Here is a 27,465-nt window from a genome sequence, read left to right on the forward strand (position 1 = left end):
GTAACATCCTTCCTGTTACTTCTTTCCAAATAGTGACCTGAGTCTTTTGGGTTATAGAAGAGCACGCTTGCGCAGTGTACATACAGATTACTGTGGCCTTGCTCTCACCTGTGTGTAGTCCTTGGATACCCTGATTAAGATTCTCATGCTAGGGGATTTTTGTCTGATAGTCACATTGAGAACCTGGTAGACTTCTTGGAGTGAAAACACATAAGTGTGAGCCAACTCCTCACTCTCAACCCGCTCCCCAGTATTTGTGTTGCCTTAGGATTTTTAAACTCAGACTGTCCACACCATTTGTCAGTTGCAGTTCAGGTTTTACCCCAGCTCTGGTTCCCATGCAAGTTTCTGAGTATGGGTTTCTACTCTGGTAAGTTGTGATTCTATTTCCAGCCTGATGTCTCCAATTTGGGGGTAGCAGTTTGCCCTATGACCTCACTTCTCTGGTGTATCCAAGAAAAGTTGTTGATTTTTCAGTCTGTATGTTGTTTTTCTTGTTGTTAGATAGAGCTATGACTTCTGAGCTCCTTACGTGCCAGACCAGAAACCAGAAGTCCCCTTTTTACCATGGCTTCCCAAAGAACTTAACCCGTTTTTATCTTTTTTATAACTCATTCTTTTGTTTTTCCTCCTGAATGTTCTTACTAAGGCTGGTATGACTTGTCATTTACTGGCCATCTGTATCTGAAAGCATACTGTCTCCTCCTCCTTCACTAAACTGAGTCCTTTTTTAAATGAAGCCCCTTCATTAAGCTGAACTTGGCCTAAAAGCACATTGTCTACCAGTATGATACCATTCTATTAATCATATCTATTTTTTCTTTAGGAGAGATCATTTTACACTGCCTTGGGTGTGAAGAATTTAGTTAATGTCAACTTCCTGCTTAAACTGTTAGGACTTATTACACTGTAATTACTTGGCTATTTTGTTAGCTCCTTGAGGTCAAGAACTTTCCATTATATATTGTTCTTTTCTTAGTGTTAGCCACAAAAGTACTTGTTAAATGTGGGATAATGGACATCATTTATAGAGTTAGGATGTAGAAATCCTAACTGTGTGTATATATATCTTATTTCAAAATTTATATGTTAGAATGTTAGTCAGTGGAGATATCTGACATCTAGAATAAAAGTGCGATATGCAAATTGACTAAACGGCCAAACAGCAGGACGACCATCCCGACAACCACGCTATGACGCTGGCGCCAGGCCAGCCAAGGCGGGTGCGATTGGTCGGGGGCCCGGCCATCACCCCATGATCGCCAGGCAGAGGGAGGCCCAGGCTACTGGCCGGCGGGGCGATCAATCGGGGAACTCCACGATTGCCCCAAAGAGGGAGGCCCAGGCCACCGACCGGTGGGCTGTGGCGGGTGGATGGGGCCTCCCTCAGCGGGGCATGATCGATCACCCCAAAGAGGGAGGCCCAGGTTACCCTGCTGTGGCGGGTTGGGGGGGCCTTACTCTGTGGGAGTGATCCATTGCGGAGCCCTGGCTGAGTGGGCAGGGCCTACCTCTTTGGAGCGATCGATCGCGGGGCTTCTGGACTGTGAGAGGGTACAGGCTGGGCTGAGGAACACGCCCCTCCCCCTGAGTGCATGAATTTTGTGCACTGGGCCTCTAGTGTTTATATAATATCCATTCCAGGTCTTACATGTATGTTTCCTACATTTTACAGATGGAGGATATAGAGAGTGATGTATTTTGCTTATGGAGTTGTAATGCTCTAGGGACTCATGATTATTATTATTTGATATGCTTCTCTCTCCTAAAAATGCTACTTAATCACATTTGCAAATGTGCATAGGTAGAGTAGAGGTACTAGAATTTTGATATTATAATGATACTAGAGGCCCGGTGCACAAATTTGTGCATGGGTGGGGTCCCTCGGCCTGGCCAGCGATTGAGGCCTATCAGGGGCCGGGCAGGGGGAGGGGCTTGGAGAGGGGCTGCAGGAAGTTGGCTGGCATGGGAGGTTGGCTGTGGGAGCGCACTGACCACTAGGGGGCAGCTCCTGCATTGAGCGTCTGCCCCCTGGTATTCAGTGCGCATCATAGCAACTGGTCGTTCCGGTCGTTCTCTATAGGCTTTTATATATAGAGATACCTTATCTGTGATTGCCAACCTTTCAGACCTCACAGACCACCAGTGGTCCATGGACCACTGGTTGGTGACCGCTGCCTTAGATGATGGAAATATTCTACACCTTATGTCAGATTTTGTTAGAAGTCAGATTCCTGTACTATTAATATAGCTTAACTAATTTATGTTGCATTTATGTTTTTGCAGACTGTTCTCTCTGTATAAGAAAATTTTTGTCCTATAAAACACAGTGTCCAACTTGTTGTGTGGTAAGTTGTTCTTTCATTTTTTGTTTTTTAAAAAACTTATTCAGTGGTGCAAACATTTCTGCTTCATGTGTATGCAGAAGCCCAAGGGAAGATGTGTAATTATTGAATTGAGCTGTAAAAAAGACATTTTGAGAGAAAGGACCTCTAAAACACATATATGGAGAACTGTGCTTTGTTCAAGTTTTTTGGGGACTTCTGATGACCTAAATGTATTTTAGGAGGAAAAACTAATTTTAAGGCCAGAATGTAGCACTCATAAAATGTTAAGACCCATGTTTTTATGGCTTTTCACTTGTTATTATTTCTCACATTGCATAGGAAATCTGATAGTAGGATTATTATTTGCAAGTGACTGGTGTAAGTATTTGTGCAGAAGGCAAAGATTCATGGCCATTGAGCTGAACCCAGCCTAACTGGTCCCTTACGTCTTTCCCAAAACAGACCTTCAGGGACAACACTAGGAAATTTGTTGTTAGTTTTGTTAGTGGTTTCTGAAGCTTTTCAAGTAGTGGAAATAGATGAAAAGGTAGGTTAAAAGGGAAAGTAGACATTAATAGGAGTAAAGAAAGAAGTAAAAGAGACAGAAAAGCCTAACAGCAAGGACACTTGGACTAGTTAAAGGGGCTTGGGTTCTAGTTCCGTTGGGTTCATGGTGTGAGGATGCCATTGAACTCTGAGCTATTATGTAAGAACCCTATGTAAGAAATGATAGTTTGTTTCTCGAGTCTAAGCTTTTACAACATCAGGCACACTGTCTTTGTCAAGATGGTATCATCAGGGAGATGAACTGTATTCCATTTATGCTAAATAACTACTGGATTTACCATTTTCCTCTTGCATTCCTAAAAACCAATCTTGTTTTTAAGAGAGCATCTTTTCTGTTCTTCAGGAGAAATGTTTGGTAAAGCTGAGTGTTGGCATCCTCACTCATATTAAGTTTTACCTTAGTACAGAGTATATGTGCTTTGTAGAACTTTTATCAGACTTTCAGTTGGCTGATACTAACTCTGTTTTTAAATACCATATTAGTGTGAGATAAATAAACTTTATTTTGAGGCTTTCCTGGAAGATTTAATGGGATGGGAAGTCTCGGGAGGATGGGTCACACATTTTCAAAAACAAGATCATGACAAGTAAATTATTGTTTATGACTTTTTTCCATCTGTTGTTTTTCTGTTCTAGACAGTCACAGAGCCAGACCTGAAAAATAACCGCTCATTGGACGAACTGGTAAAAAGCTTGAATTTTGCACGGTATGATGTGATTTTGTGACTAACCCCTAACTACTTTCGCCTTTTATGTGTCCCCTCTTTACTCTGCACTTTTGGGGATTAGGGAAGCAGGGTTGCATATTTGGGGTAAAGTAGGGAGGTAGCAACAGTTATTAATCAAGCATGGACAATTTAATTGTAATGGGATTGTCTCCCTCTACTTAACAGAATCCACCTGTTTTGAAAAACAAGAGTTAAAATGCAGATTTGAGCACGCACTTACTTTTGGGTACTACAAAGATACTCCAGTTCATTTTTTATTTTTCCTGCCCCAGGCCTAGAGTCAGCCATTTCCCAAGGAGCCCTGGTTCCTTTTATTGGAGAATGGTGTTTAGAAATCAGGATCTGGAGTGGGCTGTGCTCATTGTTACTGGGGTGTCATTGCTTCTAGGTCCTCTTCGTGGACAGAGCTGGGCAACATGTGCATGTGTATTTATGTGTTTACTAACCCATGTATACATGTACATTTATAATTGTTTCTGAGTCCATTACATATTAATCTGTTCATTCTTAATCTGATTTTCTTAGCATGTATAAAATGATGTGCCATGTGAAATATGTACTAGCCACTTTATTAAAATCAGAAACGTAGCTTTTCTTCTTAACTGAAATGCATGATGGTGAAGGTGAGTTTGTTCACCTAAAGGGATATAAAAAGGCATGTTTTACCAAACAGCATCTTGAATTATTTTTAGTTTAAAGCATGCAAGTCAAGTAGGAATCTTTATTAAGAATATACTGTTTAGTTAATGGTAGGCACCCATGTACTTAGTGTATGACTTCCAGGCTTTTGGAGCATTCTTGGATGTATATTACATTGCGTCTAAAAATGTAAAGGGATTTCTTCCAGTAGAATTGCACAATGATTGATCCTAAAAAACGATCAAATTTAGTACTCTGCACTTACAAATATGACATTCTAGAAATTGGCTCGTTAGTTATTTCCCTAAGGAAAATCATAAAACGGTGGTAAGCTTTCCTAGATGAAGAAACTCTGAGATTCTCATAATCAAAGTTATTGCTTTTTTAATGTTAAAGTCTTTCAGTCAATTTGATTTTGAAGCCTGTGAGAAAAGTTGGAGTCATGTCTTAGGAAAGGAATTTTTGAGACAGTATAATTGTATCTCAGGCTTATTTTTTCTCTTTAGCTGGCACTGAAAACATAACAACCTCCCTGCTAAGAAAAAGGGAGTGTTGTGGAAGAGAAGCGATCAGTATCTTTGGGTCCACAGACCTTTTGGTAACTTAAAGGGAGGCTTTGGAATGACTGAACTCTCCCCTTCCTCCCTCCCACAAGGAATAGGCTAGTTAGTTATTCATTACAGTGGTGTGGTGGAGTGGGAAGCATTCTCTGTAGATTTGGGGTGGATTTTATTTACTTCTTTTGTTAGCCTTGGAGTTGCCTTATGGTGAGCATTCCTCTGACATTTGTCATGTCTAAAGCACTGTGGTATCTCATTTGCAAAATTAGGAATGAAATTCAAGCTAATTTTATTACTTATTTAAAATCTGGTTTACAGTGGATGAGGGAAGATGTTTACTTTTATGACAAAATGTAAGATATTTATATTGTTTGTTGATTTTGTTTCTTCCTGTCTTTTCATTGCCATTTTATGACATAATTTTTAAAACTTTAATATTCTAAATGGGTTAACAAAAGGGTATTGGAAATAATTCTAGAGGTTTTCAGACACAGGCTGACATGCACATCTTACATTTTCTTCTAACTTTTGCCTTTTATTTTAAAGAACAGTGTTGTTTTTTCTCAACTCAATTTTATTTAAAATAATAGCCTTAAGAAACTGTGTGTTGAACAAAATTTAATTAAGATATGTTTGTTTTAGTCGAATGTCATTCTTGACCTAAGTAAGAAAATACTGTTTCTGTATTTTTGCATAGCAGCCAGTCTACATCTGTATCATTATTTTTATGAATTGAGAGAGTAGAGCATAATTTAATACTTTGGTTTATTCACCATTGAGGTATAAATTTTTCTCCATGTATTAACTCCACGTTTAAGAAGTTAAACATTTTAGATTATAACTGTGATAGATAATTCCCTTAGCATCTCACAAAAGTATGTAGAATATAATTTCACCTTTTCTTATGGTGAAATTTAAAATAGAAGTAGAAGTATATTCCAGTCTTGGCCCTGCTAATTCTAATGTGAATGTGATTGAGATGTTGAACCTTTTTGACCACTGTTCCACATCTGAAAAGTGGGAACAATATTGTTGATACTTTGAGAGATTGTTGTAAGAATTAGAAATGAAGAGTTATACAAAATGATACCCAGGATAGTACCTGGAACAAAGGCACCTACTAACATCCCTATTGTTATATATACTAGAGGCCCGATGCACGGAGATTCATGCAAGAATGGGCCTTCCTTTCCCTGGCTGCCGGCACCGCCTTCACTCTGGCTGGAGCTGCCTTTCTGCCTTCCCATGCTGCCCAGAGGCCCAGAGCGGCTGGGGTGGTGCAGAAAGCCTGCGCTGTTGCCATGGCAACGATGCGAGCGTCCCGCCCCCGGCCGCTCAGTGCCTGCATATGCAAATTAAGCCGCCATCTTTGTTGGGTTAATTTGCATACTCACTCCTGATTGGCTGGTGGGCGTTGTGAAGATACGATCAAGTTGCATCTTTCTCTTTTATTAGTGTAGATTATACCTCTGTTAATATAGTGCTATCCTATTACATGTTTATGTCCTAAGGTGCTAATAAGAATTTGTGCTGTGGTAGGCTTCTGCCCATCTAACTAAATAGTTTTAGATTGCTGTTTGCATGTTTCAGATTAGAACAGGCACTTGCAGGGAGTTTCACTAGTTACAGAAGTCCATGGGCTTGATTGCATGGATTTTAGGATTGCCCCTGTCCACCCAAAGTCCTATTTTGACTCTTGATTCTTTTTAGCTGCATTCTGAAGAGGTAACATTATTGTATAGTTAACAAATGGGCAAGATTTAATTTTCTGAAGTCCATAATTAATTCATACAAAAAATGTGTGTTTATAATGAATGCCTTTAGGCATTGTAATACCAACTCACTTTAATATGTATTCATCACAGTGATGGAAATTATAGGAAAAATTACCAATTCAATTTAAATCTAAATATCAATTTGGGAATTAATATTTTTACATAGCTCATTTAAAATATTTTTAAAAGCTTTATTGAGATATAATTAACATATAATAAGCTGTACATATTTAAAGTGTACAATTGGGTAAGTCTTGACTTTGGTTCCTATGAAATTATCACAACCAAAGTAATGAACCTATCTATCACCCACAAAAGTTTCTATGTGCCTCTTTGTTTTTTTTTTTTGTTTTTTTTTAAAATTAAATCTTTATTGTTCAGATTATTACATTAGTTACTCTTTTTTCCCACCATAACTCCCCTCCACCCAGTTCCAACCCCACCCTCTGCCCTCACTCCCCACCCACTGTCCTCATCCATAGGTGCACGATTGTTGTCTAATCTCTTCACTCACCCCCACATCCCTTTCTCCCCCCCCCCCAAGAATAGTCAGTCCATTCCCTTTCTATGTCCCTGATTCTATTACAATCACCAGTTCATCAGATTATTTATTCACTTGATTTTTAGATTCACTTGTTGATAGATGTGTATTTGTTGTTCATAATTTGTATCTTTACCTTTTTCTTCTTCTTCCTCTTCTTACAGGATACCTTTCAGCATTTCATATAATACTGGTTTGGTGGTGATGAACTCCTTTAGCTTTTTCTTATCTGTGAAGCTCTTTATCTGGCCTTCACTTCTGAATGATAGCTTTGCTGGATAAAGTAGTCTTGGTTGTAGGTTCTTGGTATTCATCACTTTGAATATTTCTTGCCATTCTCTTCTGGCCTGCAAAGTTTCTGTTGAGAAATCAGCTGACAGTCGAATGGGTACTCCCTTGTAGGTAACTGATTTTCTTTCTCTTGCTGCTTTTAGGATTCTCTCTTTGTCTTTTGCTCTTGGCATTTTAATTATGATGTGTCTTGGTGTGGTCCTCTTTGGATTCCTTTTGTTTGGGGTTCTCTGCGCTTCCTGGACTTGGAAGTCTATTCCTTTCACCAGGTAGGGGAAGTTTTCTGTCATTATTTCTTCAAATAGGTTTTCAATATCTTGCTCTCTCTCATCTTCTGGCACCCCTATAATTCGGATGTTGGTACGCTTGAAGCTGTCCCAGAGGCTCCTTACACTATCTTCATATTTTCGGATTCTTTTTTCATTTTGCTTTTCCGGTTGGGTGTTTTTTGCTTCTTCGTATTTCAAATCTTTGACATGATCCTTGCGACCCTCTGGTCTGCTGTTGGGAGTCTGTATAATATTCTTTATTTCAGTCAGTGTATGCTTAATTTCTAGTTGGTCCTTTATCACAACATCGAGGGTCTCATTAGATTTCTTGAGGATCTCACTACATTTATCGGCGGTCTTACCAGTCTTTTCGAGGGCTTCTAAACAGTTCTTTAAAGACCTTAAAAGTGTGGTTTTGAACTCTATATCCAACAGTTTGCTTTCCTCCAATTCTGTCGTTTGTGTCCTGTTTCTTTGTCTCGGCATTTTTTTATGCTTCGCTGTGTCGATAGAGTGCCTTTCTGTGCTAAGTGTCCCAATTACCTAAGGTAGACACTCTTGGTGCACCCCCTTGTGGGCTTTGTGCACAGTCTTGTTGTGGTTAAGCCTTGATTGTTGTAGTTATCACTGTGAGGAATTGACCTCCAGGTCAATTGGCTGTGAGAATCAGCTGTGTCTGCGGTGGGAGAACTTCTGTGCTGGAGACACCCCTCTGGGGCTAGACTTGCTTCGATGGGGCTTTGGTGCTCACTGAGTCTGCCTCCTGAGTGTGTCTTTTATGGTTCCATGGAGCTTAAAACTGGATGGTCCCACTCGACCTCTGGGCTTCCTGGCTCCTGGATCTCTAGGGAGGTGCTAATCTAGCCTTTGCCTGAGGCTATCCAGCAAAAGCCTCCCTGCAGGGCTTGGGCGGGGCGGGTCCCACGGGATCAACAGGGCGGGGTTAGCAATTATGGCTGCTCTCAGTCTTGCCCTCAGAGGCTCTGCTTCTCAGTGTCCCAGTAGTCGCTGCAAGCCCCACGGAGAGAAAGCTGCCCTAGGGTTCTGAGCGATGCCAGACAGTCCCGCTTCTCCCATATGAGTCTGGGTCCTTAGAGACTCGCCCGGAACTGGAGCTCAGAGCCTGAGACTCCCTCCCGATTGAAAACAACCGCGCCCTCAGCCTCCAGCCCGCTCCACATGCACTCCGAACCTTAGTATTTTACTTCAGCACTGCGCCTCCTCTGAGCCTCGGTATGCTTTTCTCTTTCCTCCTAGTTGTAGAACATCCACTCAGCCAGCTTTCCTGTGGTTCTGGATGATGTCCGTTCCGTCTTTTAGTTGTATTTTTGAAGTGGTTGTTCGAGGCAGCAAACTCCCGTGTTTACCTATGCCGCCATCTTGGTTTTCCCCCTATGTGCCTCTTTGTGATCCCTCTCTCCTGGCCCTCATAGCTCCATCCCCAGGCAAACACTAATCTGTTGACTATAGTTGCATTTTCTAGGTTTTTATATAAGTAGAATCATATATCATAATTTTATATGTATTACAAGGTATGGGTTCAAGTTGATAATTTTTGCATATAGATATCCAGTTGTTCTAGCAACATGTGCTGAAAAGGCTATTCTACTCTTTTTTTTTTTAAATATATATATATTTTGAGGAAGGGAGAGGGAGAGAGAGAGAAACATCAATGATGAGAGAGAATCATTGATCAGCTGCCTCCTGCATGGCCCCCACTGAGGATTGAGCCCACAGCCTGGGCATGTGCCCTCACCTGGAATCGACCATGATCTCCTGGTTCATAGGTCGACACTCAACCATTGAGCCACACCAGCCGGGCTATCCTTTTACTCTTAATTTGCCAAGTGTCTTTGTCATGAGGGGTGCTGAAGTTTTGTCAGGTGCTTTTCTGCATCTATGGAGATGATCATGTGGTGGTTCTCCTTAGTCCTGTCATATTAGTGTGCTGTATGTATACTTTGATTTCCTTATGCATTTCTAGGGCAAATCCCATTTGTTCATAGTGTGTAATCCTTCTTAATGTGCCATCAGGTAGGTTTAGTCGTATTTTGTTGAGGATTTTTGTATCTATATTCATAAGGAATATTGGTCTATAGTTTTCTTATGGAATCTTTCTCTGGCTTTGTTATCAGGATACTGCTGGCCTCATAGAATGTTATAGAAAGTGTTCTCTTATTTTTTTTTTGAAGAGTTGGAATAGGGTTGATGTTTTTTAAAACTATTTTATTTTTTTAATTTATTGGGGTGACATTATTTAATAAAATCATATAGGTTTCAGGTGTACCATTCTATAATACATCATCTATATATTACATTGTGTGTTCACTACCCCAAGTCCAGTCTCCTTCCATCATTTTTAAGCTGTGTAAATTGCCATAAATAACCTCATGGTTTTAAATACCACTTGTACATACATGGCTTCCAGATTTATATCTTCAGCTAGATCTCTCCCCAAAACTTTAGTCTTATATATCCAACTGCTCATCTCACATCTCACATTGGTCCTCTTGAAAGCAACTCTTGACAGCATGGTCAAAACTAAACTCCAAACTGCCTATGCCACTCCCCAACCCCCACTCCAAATCTGCTGCTCCCACAGTCTTCCTCATCTCAGTAAATGGCAGCTCCATTCTTTCGTTTGCCCAGGCCAAAAACCTTGGAGTCATCCTTGACCTCTCTCTTTCACACTTATCTGTCATTCCATCAGTAAATCCTGTTGGCTGTGTTTAAAATACTTGCAGAATCTGACAGCTGTTCATCACCTTACCAGTATTCTGCCCGTGCCAGCGTCAGCCTAGCTTACTGTGATCACTTCCTAGTGATCTGATTTCTTCTTTGCCTTCTTACAGTTCTTCTGAGGACAGCACCATGGTGACCCTTTACAATAAAAAGTCAGGTCACACTCAGTACCATCCAGAGGTGGCTTCCCATCTCATTGGAAGCAAAAACCTAAGTCCTCAGTGGCAGTCTTCTGCTTCCTACATAATAGGATCCCTCTCTGACTTCATCTCCGACTTCTCCCCCCCACCCCTTTTTTTTTAGCTTCAGTCACACTGGCCTTGTTGCTGTTTCTCAAACATGATATTCATACTCTGACCCTAGAGACTTTGACTTATTTCTAGATGAAACAGTTTTCCCAGCTATCCATGTAGTTTAGTCCTCCACTTGCTTTGGACTCTATTTTTCATGGGTCATCTTCTCGGTGAGGTCTTCTGTGACCATCCCGTGGAGTCTGAAGCTCATTTTTCTTCCCATAGCACTTTTCACGTATGTTGGCTGTGTCTATTCTCCCTCCCTTCACTATAGTGTAAGCTTCATGAGGACAGAGACCACTTTGGTATCAATTATATTTCCACCTCCTAGAGACAGGCATATAAAAAAATGAGTGAATTTTAATTTTAGCATGGGGCATAATTTTATTATTGCAGTATTGAAATTAGCAGATTCGTAAAGTAAACTTCATCTCAATTGCTTGTATCAGTATTCATTATTTTTTATTGCTGAATAGTACTTATTGTGAATAAACATAGTTTCATTATTCATCTATTGATGAATTTGGATTATTACCACTTTTTCACTAGTATGGTTAAAGCTGCCAGGAACATTTGTGAGCAGTCTTTGTATAGGCATCTTTTTTCATTTCTTTTAGTTATATATCTAGGAATGAAATTGCTGGCTTACAGGGTAGATGGATATTGAACTTTATAAGAAATTGTCAAACAGTGTTCTAATTGGGTTGGGCAACACCCACCAATAGTGTATGGCGTTTCAGTTGCTCCAAATCCTGTTTAATATTTGGTACTGTTAGTCCTTTTAGTTGTAAGTATTCTGTTGTGTGAAATGGTAGCATTGTGGTTTTAATAGCAGACAAAATAAACTTTAAGGCAAAAAGTTTTATGAGATGATAGATATCTCATTGTCGTTTAATTTGCATTTCTCTCATAATACTTTTTGCCTTAAAGTCTATTTTGTCTGCTATTAATGTTGCCACATCAGCTTTCTTTTGGTTAGTGTTTTCATGGTACATCTTTTTCCATCTTTTGGGTTTCTTAGGATATATTCTCAGAAGTGGAATCACTGGATAATAAGGCAGTTCCATTTTTAATTTTTTTGAGGTAACTCTATACTGAGAAGTCAATGATATTTCTTCCTGTTGTTCCCTTATGAATGGCTCTTACCTGAGAGTAATTTTGCCTTTTAGCCCCTCCCCAAGGGACATTTGGTAATGTAAGCATATGCAGGGTGTCCTCAAGAAATGTATACACACTTTGAATAATTACAAAGGCAGTATTTATTAAAATACATTTCATTTTCAAAATGTAATAGAATCTACAGACATTGTTTGTATACTTTTTTGGTCGACACCCTGCATTTTGTTGTCTCAACCTGGCTGGGAGGAAGATATGCTACTGACATTTGGTGGGTGCTGTAGTGGCTTTTAAGCTTCCTACAATGCACAGAAAAGTTCCTTACAACAAAAATTGTCTGACTCAAATTGTCAATAGTGCCAAGATTGAGAAGCTGTGTCTTATTTTTTTCTGGTTACTTACAAAATTTCCTCATTACTTTTTATTTTCCAGTGATACGCCTTTTTCCTTCCTGGGATGGATTTTAATTCCCTCTTACAAGACACTATCTTTCTATCCATTTGATTATGTTCTCATCTTTTTTGTTGAACATATTCATCATAGTTACTTTGATGACATAGTTACTTTTTGAATGACTTCTGGATCTGCTTCCCTTGATTATTGGCTACTTTTCTTGCCTCTTTGCATGTCTAGTAATTTTTAATTGTATGTTGAACATTGTGGGTGAAAATATAATAGGGGCTGTGAATTATTTTTCCTTTGAAAGATGTTGAAATTTTTGTTCTGATAGGCAGTTAAGTTACCAGCTCTTCACTGTTATCCTATCTAGGCCTAGTTTAGTGTTTTGTTAGGTTTGGTCTATTTTAGTTTTACTTATATGTCTAGGGTGTGATCCTTCTTCCTAAGGTGTGGCCTTTGTCGGGTTACAACTGAATGTGTGAGGTTTTACACCGAGGTCTCTCAGCTTTGGCTGGGCTCCAACTCCCAACAAGTTTCTAGCACTGAACTTTGGAATCTCAGCTTTCCAGCATCTGTGTCCACTGACCTTTGGAACCTCAGCTTCCTGGCATGTTTCCTGTAGTGTCTCCTGTTTTCCTCTTATGCTCTGCAGTCTTGGAGATGATCAGGAATTGACAACATTTTCTAAGCAGACTTCTGGGGTTCCCTTTCCATGGCTAACTCCTATCTACAGCCTGTCCCTCCAATCCTAGCCACCTTTCCCTAGACCTGTGGTCTCTGTTCCCTCTACCCAGTGAGATCACTGGTCTATGTTTGACTCGGTTTAATATACAACTCCCAGGAAATGCTTCCAGGGGACATTCTTGGGGGATATACCTCATGTTTCTGTTCTTGCAGGGATTCTAGCCTTATGTTAATTATAGCCCATGCTTACAAACAGTTGTTTTATATATTTTATCCACATTTTAAAGTTATTATGAATGGACATTAATTCTCAGACTAGCTATTCTCCATCATCAGAATCTGAAGTCCCTCCATTTTTTTAGTAGACAGATTAACTGATTTTTAAAGTTCGATATATTATTTTTTATTTATTTTATTCTAGAAGAAACAATTTGGTTTGGTTGTCATTATGGAGTAAGTTCTATATTTCATAGAAATAAGTGTTAATTGGGAAAACAGCTTATGTTACTGAACTTACTCCACATTACTTGGTATCTTAATTACCCGTTGTGTTTTTTGTGCTTAAAGGAATCATTTGTTGCAGCTTGCCTCAGAGTCACCACCCATTTCTCCTGCTTCCTCCTCTTCAAAGAATATTGCTGCCAAAGCCCATACTCCTGTAGCCTTCAAACAGCCTTTAAAGCAAGGAAGCAGGTTAATGGAGAATTTCTTGATCAGAGAAACTAGTGGTTCTACATCAGAGTTGATAAATGAGACTGGAAGCAAAGTCAACCCTCAAAAGGAGGTGAGCAGTTCTGCAAAGACCAAAGAGACACCTTCTTTAGAAAGGACAGCTTCATGTATCGCGGGTGCTAATGTTCCTGAGGCACCCTCTACATCGACTTTGAAACAAGTTACTAAAGGTAGGAAATGATTTTCGAGTGTATTTTCTTACTCAGTGGGAATCCTCTCATCCTGCATTCCAGATGAATCAATAAGCATTTTAGACTCTATCCAGAGCCTAACCACTCTTTGGTTTTGTTAGATAATATTGATAGCTTATATCACTAAAGTGTGACAGCACATGTTTTCTGGACCATGTGTATAATTTGCTTATCTTTTTGATGAGCGGGTCAGCTTGTTTAGCCTATTGTTTCATGTCTGTTCTTGCCAGTGAAGTTTACAGGACCCTGGGTCTTTAGACATAGCACACACAGTGCAGGCTATTAGTTGTTATTAAATTTAGATGGACATTAGTTTATTAGTAGCAAGTATTTAAAGTTCATAAGGGTATGTGAATTTTACCTGCATTTCCTAGCATACCTTATATTTGGTCCGTCTGTCAATTCACAGTTCTTATGGTAGTGTTTATAGCTTGATAGTTAGTTTTTTTCCTTTAGCAACATTATTTTTTCAAATGAAATCTTACAAGGAACCATAACTTGAAAAAGAGAGAGAAGAGATAAAATAGGCCTTGCTGCCTTAGAGATGTGCTGCTCCACCTGCTCTTCCCCTTCGTCCCTACCTGTTACCCAGAGTGGCTGCTAGGCCCCCAGACACCACCACACATCACCACAATCCATGAAACAGTTGGAGAATGATTGCGTTTTCCTAATTTTACAAGCGAGAGCTAAATTAACCAATTTGTAGCCATGGATAAATTGAGCAGTAATTGGCTTAAACCAGTAAATGCTTTGATCTAGCTGCACCATCACCCCTTCACCCTGCCCCCAGCCAAGTGTGTCTTCCTCAGGTGTTATGATTGCTTCGGAGCTAAACATGCAGTAATGCCTCCTAAGAGTTGGGAAAACCTAAGATTAGTTTTATAGTTTGGTCACATCTTGGTAGAAAAAATTTAACCAAAGCATCTTACTAATAAAAGCCTAGGTGGTCCTCAACACTGTCACAAGATGGCTGTGCGCACAGCTGGGCGCGTCCCGGTGGCTGCTCTGAGTGGCTTCCGCCGGGGTTCCCGTGGCCCCTTGCCCGCCGCAGAGGCGGGACTCCCGTCTCCGACCTACGTCTTTGGGGCAATCCACTGAGGAGCCCTGGATGGCTGGGCGGGGCCTACCTCTTTGGGGCAATTGATCACGGGGCTCCCACACTGTGAGAGGGCACAGGTCAGGCTGGGAACACGCCCCTTTCATCCCCCCCCCCCCCCCAGTGCATGAATTTTGTGCACCGGGCCTCTAGTTTTCTAATAAACACATTTCCAAACTTTTCTGCAGTATCTTCGTCTAGGCCCAGGATTTAAATTAGGTGACTTTCCACAATTCAGTCATTACCTAGTAACCTGTCTGTCCCACTCCTGTTGGCTGGAGATGTCATTCCTTTTCTCTTCTGCTTTTCTAAGTACACGTTCATGTTGGCATTCTGTTTTGTATCTTAATCTCTGAAAGATGCCATGTTATAATATTTTTGACCATTTTACAAGCAATAAAGTCTTTCTTTCTTTAAAAAAAAAATACAGTGGAATGTCCTGTGTGCGGGGTTGGTATTCTAGAAGATCACATCAATAAGCACTTGGACAGCTGTTTATCCCGTGAAGAGAAGAAGGAGAGCCTCAGAAGGTAAGAAAGTTAAGCATAACCATTGAGCCGCTTTAGCTGGGTGCTTCATGTGCTTTATAAATTTGGGGCAGAAAATATAATGTTCATTGTATCCTAGTCACCAGTTGTCCAAGTCCCTCTCCCATATGCTCTTTCCTTTACTTCTGTCAGTTGGCGCTTCCATTCCCTTTGCCAAATAGGATTAACTATTGAATTTAACTGCTAATAAAATTTGACTTAATAAGAAATTAGTGACTTAGGATTAAATTTTATTTTAACTTGTTTTCTTCCCTTAGAACTTTATTTTATTTTTTTATATATATTTTATTGATTTTTTTATGGAGAGGAAAGGAGAGGATAGAGAGTTAGAAACATCAATGAGAAACATCGATCAGCTGCCTCCTGCACACCCCCTATTGGGGATGTGCCCGCAACCAAGGTACATGCCCTTGACCGGAACCGAACCCGGGACCCTTAAGTCCGCAGGCCGACGCTCTATCCACTGAGCCAAACCAGTTAGGGCATTCTTCCCTTAGAACTTTAGAACTACCATAAAGCCCCTTAGCCAAAGAAAGCAAGGTTAGACTCTGAATATAGAACATATAAAATCTTTCTTTGGTTCTTAGGTTGCTCGTAAGTTTTATAATTTAAAAGAAAAAGTTTCAAAAACTTTTTTCCAAATAGGCAATTATCTATATATAACATTAAAAGGCACAAAAGGGTATGTGTGAAATGGAATGTCCTCCTGCCCTAGCCCCCAACCACCAGGGGGCATAGGTAGTAAGTAGTCAACTCATTGTTTGCACCCAAACTTCTGTTTTGCCTCCTTCATATATCAAAGTTACAGTAATTTATTGATGTAGGCCACTGTTGTTATGCATACAAATTGTTTGGGAATGAAATTTTAGTCAAAGATATATTTCATGGTGTTAGGGAATCAGAGGTTAATGAAGATGATAAGCAGAAGCTGCAAAGTAGAGGAGTCTGGTGATGAAGGAAAGAAGAGAGATGAGATGATAGTCTGGGAAAGGAGTATGTAAACATCAAGATCAAGGAAGATTTTATTTTTTAAAACAGAAATTGGTTAAACTTTCAGTCTCTCTTTTTCCACTGTCTCCAGGGAGAGATCAGATGATAGATGTCACAAGATTGGGATCATAAGAGATGACGAGTCCAGTCATGAAGTTGTCCTTGATGTGTAGAAAGAATTCTCCTTCTGAAGTGGGAGGGGGCAGTAGGTGATAATTCAGAGAGATTTGGAAAAGGAGATGAGGGGAACTGAAGAAATTGATGGTATCTGGGAGTGGGGTGAATAGAATGATTGGCTCTTACTGTTTGGTCTGTTTTGAAGGACTTGGAAGAGTATTTTCCAAAAACCATGTTAATAAGGCAGGACCTTTTACTGTTTTATTGTGATTAAAGATAAAATGGTGTCACAATTTTTATGAGTAAATATGGAATGAAGTCAGATTCCAGGGGACAAACTCATGCTGTTATAACTTACAAAAGGTAGTATATGCAGCATGATAATGCTTTATTAATTTACAGTGGGGGCGTTAATTGACAGTTCTTATTGTGTTTTTAGTTTGAGAGTTGATAGCACTTTTTTCAAGTGAAATCTTACTGTGACCTAAAACATATAAAATAGATAAAATTGGCTGTGCTGCATTTAAGGAGAGATGGAGGGCCTGGGGGTTGTGCTGCTTCACCTGACCTCCCCCTTCGCCCCTGCCTCTCATCCATGGTGGCCTCTAGGCCCCCAGGTGCCGCCACAAATTCCTACGCAGTCTTGTGTGCACAGCACTCCCTCCTAGTGGGAAAATTTGTTGACGAGAATAAAATTTAGATTTTTTTTCAGGTTACTTTGTTAGTTGAGGTTTGGAATAAATGAAGCTGGGTCATCCCAAGGATTATTTCCCATAAGCCATGAGAACCTGATGACCTGCATTTCTCTTTAGATATGTTTCTTCCTAAAGAAAGAGTTGGGAATATAGAGGCTGAGCATTTTCTCCTTGAAAAGTTAGGAATCAACACTGATACCTTGCTTAGACGGCTGTTTTACTAGATGCATCCATCATATTTCTTCTAACACATTTAACTCTTTCAATTAATCCAAAGACATACGCACCCATGTATAATTAAGTTCAAGTTCCACTGGTTGTTCCAACCCTGCTCCATGGGATGCTATAGTCCTGCCAGTTGCTCTGTTGTGCAGCTGAGAAGCACCGCAAACACAGTCTCTCCCTCAGGACGACTATACACGTTAGTGTATTGAAGGCTCTGAGAAGTCCTACGTTAAAGGTCATTGTTGGATTTTTCTTTAATCCAGTACCTTCTAAATTTATTTCACTCCCAAACCTATTTGTCCTCATAACTCATATCTTGTGAACTAGTGTTTGTGAAGATGCACTTAGGGAAACATTGAGCCACATTTCTCTTTAAAGAAGTTACATCTTGGTCCTGGGGTCTGTTCACATAAAAGAGTCTGACATGTGAAAATTCTTCTCCACAACTCCCTGACAGGCCGTTCCTCGATGTGGATGCCTATCCTTATCCATTCTGTGTAGATTCATATCAGAGTTGATTCAAAGAATGCTCTTTCTTTTGATGTCTTCAGATTCTCAGGACTCTTAGTGCGTTATTCCGTTTCACTAAATCATGGAAGAAGGATCAGTGTCATTTTCATGTTTTGGGAAACATTTATCAGGCTTTAGATTTAACATTCTTGGTAGAAATTGTTGATTTCTGCTGGCGCTTTTCATTGCAAATGCCAGCAAACAGTACAGTTTTTCATTAGAATTTCATAGTCTTAAGTTAATCATCTATCCTTGATAAAGTATTTTAAATATACAGACTTAGTGAGTTGTGCCTCATAATGTGCTTGTATAAACTCATACAGAATGTTTCAGCTCTGACTGCCTACTGAAGTTTTATTTAGCTATAATTGTATCAGTCTCATTGAGTTCAATAGGCTGTCTGTTATAACAAATGCAATTTTCAGAAAAAAGTGTAATCTGTTGAAGGTTTACAGGTCTTTCTGCAGTTAAATAGTTATCTCTGGCTTTTAGACTTTATTAGAATATAAAAGAAATAATTTATCCAGGGAATAATTTAGTAGAGAAATGTCTATTTTCAGTCTATATACAACTGTACCATATCTCTCATTATCTTCTTTACTATTTGGATCAGTTTTACCCTGTGAAACCTTATTAATATAGATTTACGTCTCCACTTTAGGACCAAGTGAGTTGGGGGTGGTGTGGAGAAGTGACAGAATCTGCATTCTAAATAAGCTCTCCGGGGAGGCTGTGAGATACTCTCGAATTTGGTTAGCATGGCCTTTTGTTAATAGGTATATGGAAGTCCTTTGTATAATTTTGTGGGTTTTTTTTTTTAAATAAACCTATTGCTTTCAACTTCCTGTTAATTTTTTCCTGAACCTTTGATAGTCTTGTTTAAAATGATTTGTACCGACTGCCTGGAATACATATTTGTTAAGCATCTAAACGCCATAGTGTTGAGTGAGGTGGGTGATGCACTCGGAGAAACAGATTGCAATCAGATTAAAACTCATTAACTTGTTCATGTTTATAAAATTGCCTCAAGTTATTGTTACCCATAGGTAGCTTAACTTCCATTCCATTTTAACAAGTAATGTTTATTAACAGGTATTTTGGAGGGAGTAAAATAAAGTCATTTTATAGGGCTTTGTTATATTTAAAATTGTATCTTAGTGCTGATCAGTATATTAATTATGAAAAAAGAATGAAGAGCCAGGTGGTGATTTTGCTAATACACTTCTTGTAATGCCTTATATATTTGTTAGTATAATTAATGTAAGTTGAAGAGAACAAACCCCTGTTGTGGTTTTTGCTGTTGTTTTCAATTGTGTTCTTTTAAGATGATACTACAAGAATATCGTCTACCTGTCAATTTTCTGAATTCTCTTTTCATTAGTGGTAATGAGTTGGGTAAAGCTAATCGTCCCAACAGGCGTTATTTTATTTCATCTACTGCTTTTGCAATATGATTGCCTTGGGTTTGAGGGGCACTTTTGCCTGTGGATCAAAACTTCTTCTAAAGAAGCTGTCTTCTATAGTAATAAAAGCGTAATATGCTAATTAGACCAGACCAGACCAAGCCGTGGCAGGCGGGGGCTGAGGCAGAGGCAGCTGCTGCAGTGGTGGGGGCCGAGCCCCTTGCATGAATTTCATGCTCGAGCCTCTAGTATATGATAATAATGTTAAATCCATAGCTTAATACTCAATAGCATTTGTACTCTAATCATCTGATATAACTGGCTTTTATAGAGCTTTTGCATGGAAACCATAGGCACATTTTAGGAAAAGCATGCTTTAAAGAGATAGAGAATTGCATAAGTCTATGTAAGTGTGGTTCTTGGTGAAGTTCTCATAGCATTTAGTTCACAAGCCTTCTATGTGAGGCCCAGGTCTGCATCTTTAGGACTGACCTCTTTCTGAGACCTAAGTTTCTCTAAGTTTGCTGTCACCTAGACCCCTCAATCTGAATGTCCCACTGGCACCTCAGATGGGTCATGTTGAACACTTTTAACTTTATTTGTAAATTTCATCCTCCCCCCCACCCCCATTTTTATCTTAATGATTGTGTTCTCTCAGTCAACTGGTATTGAGTCAGAAGGTAAATTACTATTTTACATGAAAAGCATTTGATGATTCACAATAACCCTTAGTGATCTTTTTTTTCCCCTTTTTTAGTTCTGGTCACAAAAGGAAGCCGCTGCCCAAAACTGTATATAATTTGCTATCAGATCGTGATTTAAAGAAAAAGCTAAAACAGCATGGATTATCTATTCAAGGAAATAAACAACAGCTCATTAAAAGGCACCAAGAATTTGTTCACATGTATAATGCCCAGTGTGATGCTTTGCATCCTAAATCAGGTAAAGCAATAAAACAATGAGTTACGTGTGTCCTGAATAAAGCCGTTTGTGTAGCTCAGGGATTATAACCATAGAAAACACTTTTTTAATAGGTACATTTTTGAAAATAGGTAAGACATGCAAATGCATTCCTTCAGAAGGTACCAGATATACTATGATAGCCAGTCTCAGGCCCCATTCCCTTCTCAGAAGCAGTTACTGCTGCCAGTGGCTTATGTGTCTTTCCAGAGAGAGTGTGGGGTAGAGTTGATCTAGAGAACCTGGGTTATAGTCCCATCTTTGCAGCTCTAAGACTATGTGACTTTGGGCAAGTGCCTTAAGTTCCTTATCTCAGTTTTCGTATCCATAAAATAAGGGTTATGACACTACCTACTTCATAGTGTTTTTGAGAGGAATAGATGAAAAAAATGTGCATATAAAATGCCTAGCATAGTGCCTTAGCAAGTAGTTAGTGTTCAATAAATGTTACCATTATGATTATTATAGGTAAACATATGTCCTTGATCATTATTGTCTTATAAAATTGTTAGTATTTTATAGTCAGACGCCACAGAACATTTTGGTTAGTGATGGGTCACAGATAGGACAGTAGTTTCTTAAGATTGTAATGGAGGTGAAAAATTCCTATGGCCTAGTGATGTTGTAGTTGTTGAAATGTCATGTTATGACCTCATAATGTAATGCATTACACAAATACTTACCATTATGTTATAGTTGCCTAGTAACATGTACAGGCTTGTAGCGTAAGAGCAATAGGCTATATCATTTAGCCTAGGTGTGCAGCAGACTTTACCATCTAGGTTTGTGTAAGTGCCCTCTGATATTTGCACAACAAAATCGCCTAATGGCACATTTCTCACAGCGTATCCCTATTAAGCAGTGCATGACTATTTAATATTCAGCAGTACACACTATTTAATCATTTGTTCCTTTCACTTAACCACACACATATTTCAATTAAAAAAAATTAAAGTATACTATGTGAACAGAAAAATACACAAATTATAAGTATATTGTTTGGTGAATTATTATGAAATAAGTTTCACAAAGGGCAAATGTCTTTGTATACTACTCAGATTACCATCAACATCCAGAAGCCCCTGTCCTCCCCTCCCAATTACTGTCACCTTCGTTCTCACAGATGATCACTATCTTGACCACTATATATTTATTTTGCTTGTTTTAGCTTATAATTTATCTTTATAAATGGAATAATATTTTACATGTGTGTGCAACATTATGTTTATAAGTTTCATTCATGTTTTTGTGTACATTTGTGATTTTGTTGTTGCTGTAGAGTATTCTACTGTATCTCACTATCCATTCAATGGTTGATGGACATTTGGATTTTTCCACTCTTTGGCTCATCAAAATTATGCTGCTATGAATAATCTTCGTGTATCTCTGTATATTCAGGCACACAAATTTTTTGAATATATATACCTAGGAATGGAATAGTATGTTTTTGCAGATGTTTAGCTTTTGTGGATACAGCCAAGAACTCAGTGCCAATGTACATTGTCATCAGGAGGATGTGAGTTCCAGTTTTTCCACATTCTTAACAACATTAGTATAGTCAATTTTCCATTTTGGCTCTTCTAATGGATCCATTTGAATCTTTCATTATGGTTTTAATTCACATTTCCCTAATGATTTATAATGTTCAGCACATTTTTATATGGTTATTGGCCATCTGGATATCCTCTTTGGTAAAATATCCATTTAGGTCTTAATGGCCAATTTTTCTATGCTGTGGATCTATTTTTTCTTATTTGTGGGAGTACATGAAATTTTCTGGATGTACATCTTGCTGGATGTATATATATATTAAATCTCTTCTTCCATTTCACTTTTTCATTGTTAATGGTTTCAGTTGAGAAGAAGTTCTTAGTTTCAATATAATCCAATTAGTTGCATTTTTCTTTTTGGTGTATGCTTTTTATATCCTTGCCTACCACAAGATCATGAGGATCTTCTCTTGTTTCCTTCTAAAAGTTTTATTGTTACTGCTTTTACATTTTGACCTACAGTTTATCTGAAATGATTTTAGCATATGTTGTTAATTACGGAGCGAGATTCTTTTGTGTGTGTTTTTTCCGTATAGATAGCCATTTGACACAGCATCATTTATTGAAAAACCATTCTTTCCCCAGTGAATTGTCAGTATGTTTTCGTTGACAATCAGCTAACTATATGTGTGTCTGGACATTGTTTATTGAGTGATTTATTTATCAGCAGTGTACTGTCTTAATTTTAATTTATAATAGATCTTGCTGTCTGGTAATGTACTTCCTCCAGCTTTGCTATTTATTGAGATTGCCTCCGTTTTTCTAGGCCCTTTGCATTTTCATATAAATTTTAGAAGAAGCTTGCAAATTTCCATCAAGAAAAAACCTGCTTGGGTTGGGATTACATTGAGTCTATAGATCACTTTGGGGAAAGTTGATAGCTATACAGTATCTTCCAATTCATGAATTTAGTTTATCTCCAACCAACCGAGGCACCTGGCCAGGACATTATGTGTGTATTTAAAAAATTGAGGTATAATTTACTTATGTAGTTATCACTTTAAAGTGTATAATTTAATAAATTTTGACAAATGTATATATAGTCATTTAGCCATCACTTCAGTTAAAACTATGCACCCCCAAAAGTTCTTCTGCCTCTTTGCAGTAAATTTCCTCTCCCTTACCCTAGATCCTGGGAAATACTGATTCTTTTATGTCCCTGAAGTTTTGCCTTTTCTAAAATGCCAGATAAATGGCATTAATACAAATGGTACAGCATATCGTTTTTGTATCTGGCTTCTTTCACTCAGCACAGTGCTTTTGAGGTTTGTCCTGGTGTTGCATTTATTGTATGGCTGTATTGCATATTAATAGATGCCTAGTCTGTCTCCAATTTTTGGCTGTTAAGAGTAAAGCTGTCATGAACATGGGCTTACAGATTTTTGCATTTCTCTGTGATAAATACCCAGGAGTAGAATTGCTGCGTCATGTGGGTTATATATACTTAAATATATAAGAAATTGCCAGCCTGTTTTTAATGGCTAGATCATTTTATCTTCTGTGAGAGGTCCATTAGCTCTTTTCAGCCTTTAACTTGTTTTTAGGACTGAGTGGCAACTTCCAGGCTTTTTATAAGCAGAGCTGGAAACTGGAAATTCATTTCATTTAAATGAAATCATAAAATAGTTGGCTTTTCTGTGACTGACTTCTTTCACTTAACATATTTTCAAGGTTTTTCCATGGTCAGTACCTCATTTTTTCTTTTTATTGCTGAATAATATTTCATTGTATGAATATGCCACATTTTTTGCCCATTCATCAATTGATTGACATTTGGGATTTTTCCACATTTTGGCTGTTATGACTAATCGTGCTGTGAACATTCTTGTACACGCTTTTATGTGGACATATGTTTATATTTCTCTTGAATATGTACCTAGGAGTGAAATTGCTGGGTCAACTGGTAAAACTCTGAACATTTTGAGGAATTGCCAGTCTGTTTTCCAGTGTGGCCACAACATTTTACATCCCACTAGTAGTGGGTGAGGGTTCCAGTTTCTTTACATCGTTGCTACCACTTGTTATTCTGTCTTTTCTATTGTAGCCATCCTAGTGGGTGTGAAATGGTATGTCATTATGGTTTTGATGTGCATTACATTGATTTTTTAATACTAAACATATCATTTATCTTTAGCAAGTAATTTATCCATTTTATCTAAGTTTATGAATTTATAATTTACCAACTTTAAAAAATATAATATTTCTTCATTAGCCTTGTAATGTCTGTGGGATCTGTGGTAATGTCCTGTCTTTCATTTTTGATATTAGAAATGTGTCTTCCCTTTTATTTTTTATTGATTGGATTACTTATAGGTTAACAATTTCATTGATCTTTTCAAAGAACCAACTTTCAATTTCATTTATTTTTTTCTCATTTTTTGTTTGTTTTGTATTTCATTGAATTCCACTTTTTTTTTTTTGTATTTCATTGAATTGAACTGTGACCTTCTGGTTCATAGGTCAACGCTCAACCACTGAGCACGCCAGCTGGGCCACATATGTGTTTTTTTTTTAGTCTGAGAATAAGTTGTGTAATCTTAACTCTTTTGTTGTTGTTGTTAATCCTTACTTGAAGATACTTTTTCCGTTGAGTTTTAGAGAGAGCGGAAGGGAGGGAAGAAGGGACAGGAAGTGGAGAGAGAGAGAAACATTGATTGATTGGTTGCCTCCTGCATGTGCCTCAACCAGCCCTGGTATTGAACCTGCAATCCAGATTCGTGCCTTGACTATGAATGGAACCTGAGACCCTTTGGTGCTCCGGCAGATGCTCCAACCACTGACTGGCATACACCATCTAGGGCTAATCTTGACTCTTTATCCCTAAGTATTTATTGTGTATTTCCTAAGAAAAAGGATATTCTCTCTTATATAGTTATTAATCTCAGTAAATTCAACTTCGTTACAGTACTTTATTATCTCTCTTCCGGTTTCAGCAATGGACCCAAAAATGGCCTTTGTAGATTTTCTTCCCCTCCAGTGCATGATCCGGTTTTGGATCACATACTGCATTCAGTTGTAATATCTTTTCAATCTTTTTCAATTTGGAACAGCCTTTCTTTGTCTTTTTATGACATTGGCATTTTACTAGTAAAAGAATATAGTCTTTGTGTTTTGTTTTTCTCCCTCAAATAAACTGTTTCTCATTTTGACTTTGTCTAATATCTATACTAATAAAAGGGTAATATGCTAATTAGGCCAGACGTCTTCTGGACATCCATTTGGACAAAGCTGCAGCAACTACAAAGTGGAGGCGGTGCTGCTGTGGGAGTGGGAGTGGGAGTGAAGCCGGTGGCGCTGCCCCTTTCACAGAGGCAGCGCAGGAGAGGCCCCTGCGCGGGCCGGTCCAGTGCCTGGGTCCCTTCTGCAGAGGCAGCAGGAGAGGGGGCTGCACAGTCTGGGTCTCAGTGCTGCCCCTTCCACAGAGGCAGCGACACGGGCCTGGTCCCAGGGCTGTGCCTCTGCAGAGGCTGGATGGGATGTGACCTGCTGTGCCTCAACCTCTCACAGCCCCTCCCCCAGCCGGCCTGGCCCCAGATTGCTCCCCACCCACCAGTGGGCAGGGGGCGGGGCCAGTGCTAAGAAGCGAGGGCCCAGGGCTGGCAGCTGCAGCAGCCGGCAGTGGCAGTGGCCAGCAGTGACAGCAGCAGTGGGATGATGGGGGCAAAGCCTTCCCATGATTGGCCCAGTCACCTCCCACAAAGGGAGGCCAGGCTATGGTTTAAGCCCACTGTCAGTAGGACATCCCCTGAGGGCTCCCAGACTGAGAGAAGGGGCAGGCCGGGCTGAGGGACCTCCCCTCCAATGCACGAATTTTTGTGCACCGGGCCTCTAGTTTTCTTATAATAACATTCAGGTTGCACATTCCTGAATGTTGATGAACTGCTGGCTACTCCTTCCTGTATTTGATTGGTCTCAATACTCTATGAACACAATATAAGTAATGTTCTGTCCTTTTCAGAACATCAGTAACAGCCAGAGATATTCAACATCTTTGTGCCCCTCAATGTGATTGCAGGTTTGATCACCTTGTCAATTTCTCCATTGTATAGTCTCCCCCTTGATACTAATAAGAAGTCTGTATAATAACATTTTAATACCATAAAATATTCTATATATCATTAAAATATTCTCTGATAGTTGCAAAATGATCATTTTCTAACGTCAGCATTCCTTTCACATTTGCCAGTTGCCACTTGCCATGATTCTGAAAATAAGAGCCCTCTTGTTTTTTTTTTTCTTAGTCTATAATCAGTGTAGATTCACATATTTATAACTTATGGTCACCCTTATATTGGTTTTATGTTTTTCCAGATTTGGCCAGTGGGAGCTTCTTTATTTTATATATATATGCATATATATTATTATATATATGATAAAATCATAATATGCTAATTAGACCAGACATCCTTCCAGACGACCTTCTGGACGAAGCCAGGGCTGTGAGGGAAACCCTGGTCTCAGGTGCCAGAGGGAAGCTGGTGCCGGCAGCTGCGGGGGGGGGGAAGGAAGGCCTACTCTTGCACGAATTTTGTGCATTGGGCCTCTAGTATAGATATATATATATGGTATCAGCCATTTCCCTGAGGACCTTTACTTCTTATTTTTTTGCAAACCAGGATATGTTGCCTTTGCTTCCAGGTGCTTTCAACATATGGAACTCAGGAATATATTTATACATCAGATTTACCTATATGAAAGAATTCCAGATTTTTTATTTTAATAAATTTTTTATTCCTCTCTACCCAGCCTTCCCTCTTCCCTCCTCCCTGGCCTGGGCTGAGGATATATAGTCAGATACTGTGTTGATAAGTTCCTTTTTGTCTCCCTTCATTACAGTTATATTACTTATTTGAAATATAGTGGGATTCATTTATTTTACTTTGTTTACAATTTTTGTTATTGCTATTTAGTAACCCCCTTTTCAGTACAAGAAATTAATAACTTAAATGTAACTTTTAAAAGATGTATTTTTACAATGGACCTATGTCTGTCATAAAAGTATTACATATAATAGTAGTTTTGTCAGCTTTTGTTTCAAGAGTGTTCCTAGTTGCTCCTTGAAGCATTTTTATGATGGTAACTTTATAATTCTTGTCAGATAATTCCAACATCTAAGTCATCTTTAGTGTTGGCATCTGTTGATTGTCTTTATTCATTTAAGTTGTGATTTTCCTGCTTCTTACTATGACAAATGTTTCTGTTTTCTCCTGGACACTTTGAGTATAATGTTATGAGATTCTAGAACCTATTTAAATATTCTGTTATATCAGTCAGTCACCCTGTTTTTAGTTAGCACGCAGATCCTGGCCTGCTTTTGTGGGCTGTGGTTCTAATGACAATTTAGTTTCCAGAGCTCATGTCATGTTATTCTGGTCTATCTCCTGTCATTGCTACCTGGAGGCCACTCTGAAACCTGGTATTCCATACTGTGGTTCAGTTCTCAGACCTTTTGCCATATTCTGGACTTTTAGTCAGGGGTGTGTCCAGGACTTCCTGTGCAGGTTTAAAGAATGCTTT

At 39.0% G+C, this 27,465-nt stretch overlaps 1 protein-coding gene across 2 annotated transcripts in view; it reads left to right on the top strand.

The window, feature by feature from the left end:
* RAD18 (RAD18 E3 ubiquitin protein ligase) overlaps positions 1 to 27,465 on the top strand; it is an 89,442-nt gene that overhangs the window by 6,710 nt on the left and 55,267 nt on the right. For both annotated transcript variants that reach the window (XM_070391534.1, XM_070391535.1), the window contains exons 3-7: positions 2,287 to 2,348; positions 3,531 to 3,601; positions 13,499 to 13,833; positions 15,381 to 15,480; positions 20,196 to 20,380. In XM_070391534.1, coding sequence (XP_070247635.1) covers positions 2,287 to 2,348; positions 3,531 to 3,601; positions 13,499 to 13,833; positions 15,381 to 15,480; positions 20,196 to 20,380 — 753 coding nt within the window. The remainder of the gene's footprint in view (positions 1 to 2,286; positions 2,349 to 3,530; positions 3,602 to 13,498; positions 13,834 to 15,380; positions 15,481 to 20,195; positions 20,381 to 27,465) is intronic.

Source organism: Myotis yumanensis, unplaced genomic scaffold, assembly GCF_028538775.1.
Source record: "Myotis yumanensis isolate MYYU_CA2020_CCGP unplaced genomic scaffold, mMyoYum1.0.hap1 SCAF_14, whole genome shotgun sequence".
NCBI classification, from domain to species: domain Eukaryota; kingdom Metazoa; phylum Chordata; class Mammalia; order Chiroptera; family Vespertilionidae; genus Myotis; species Myotis yumanensis.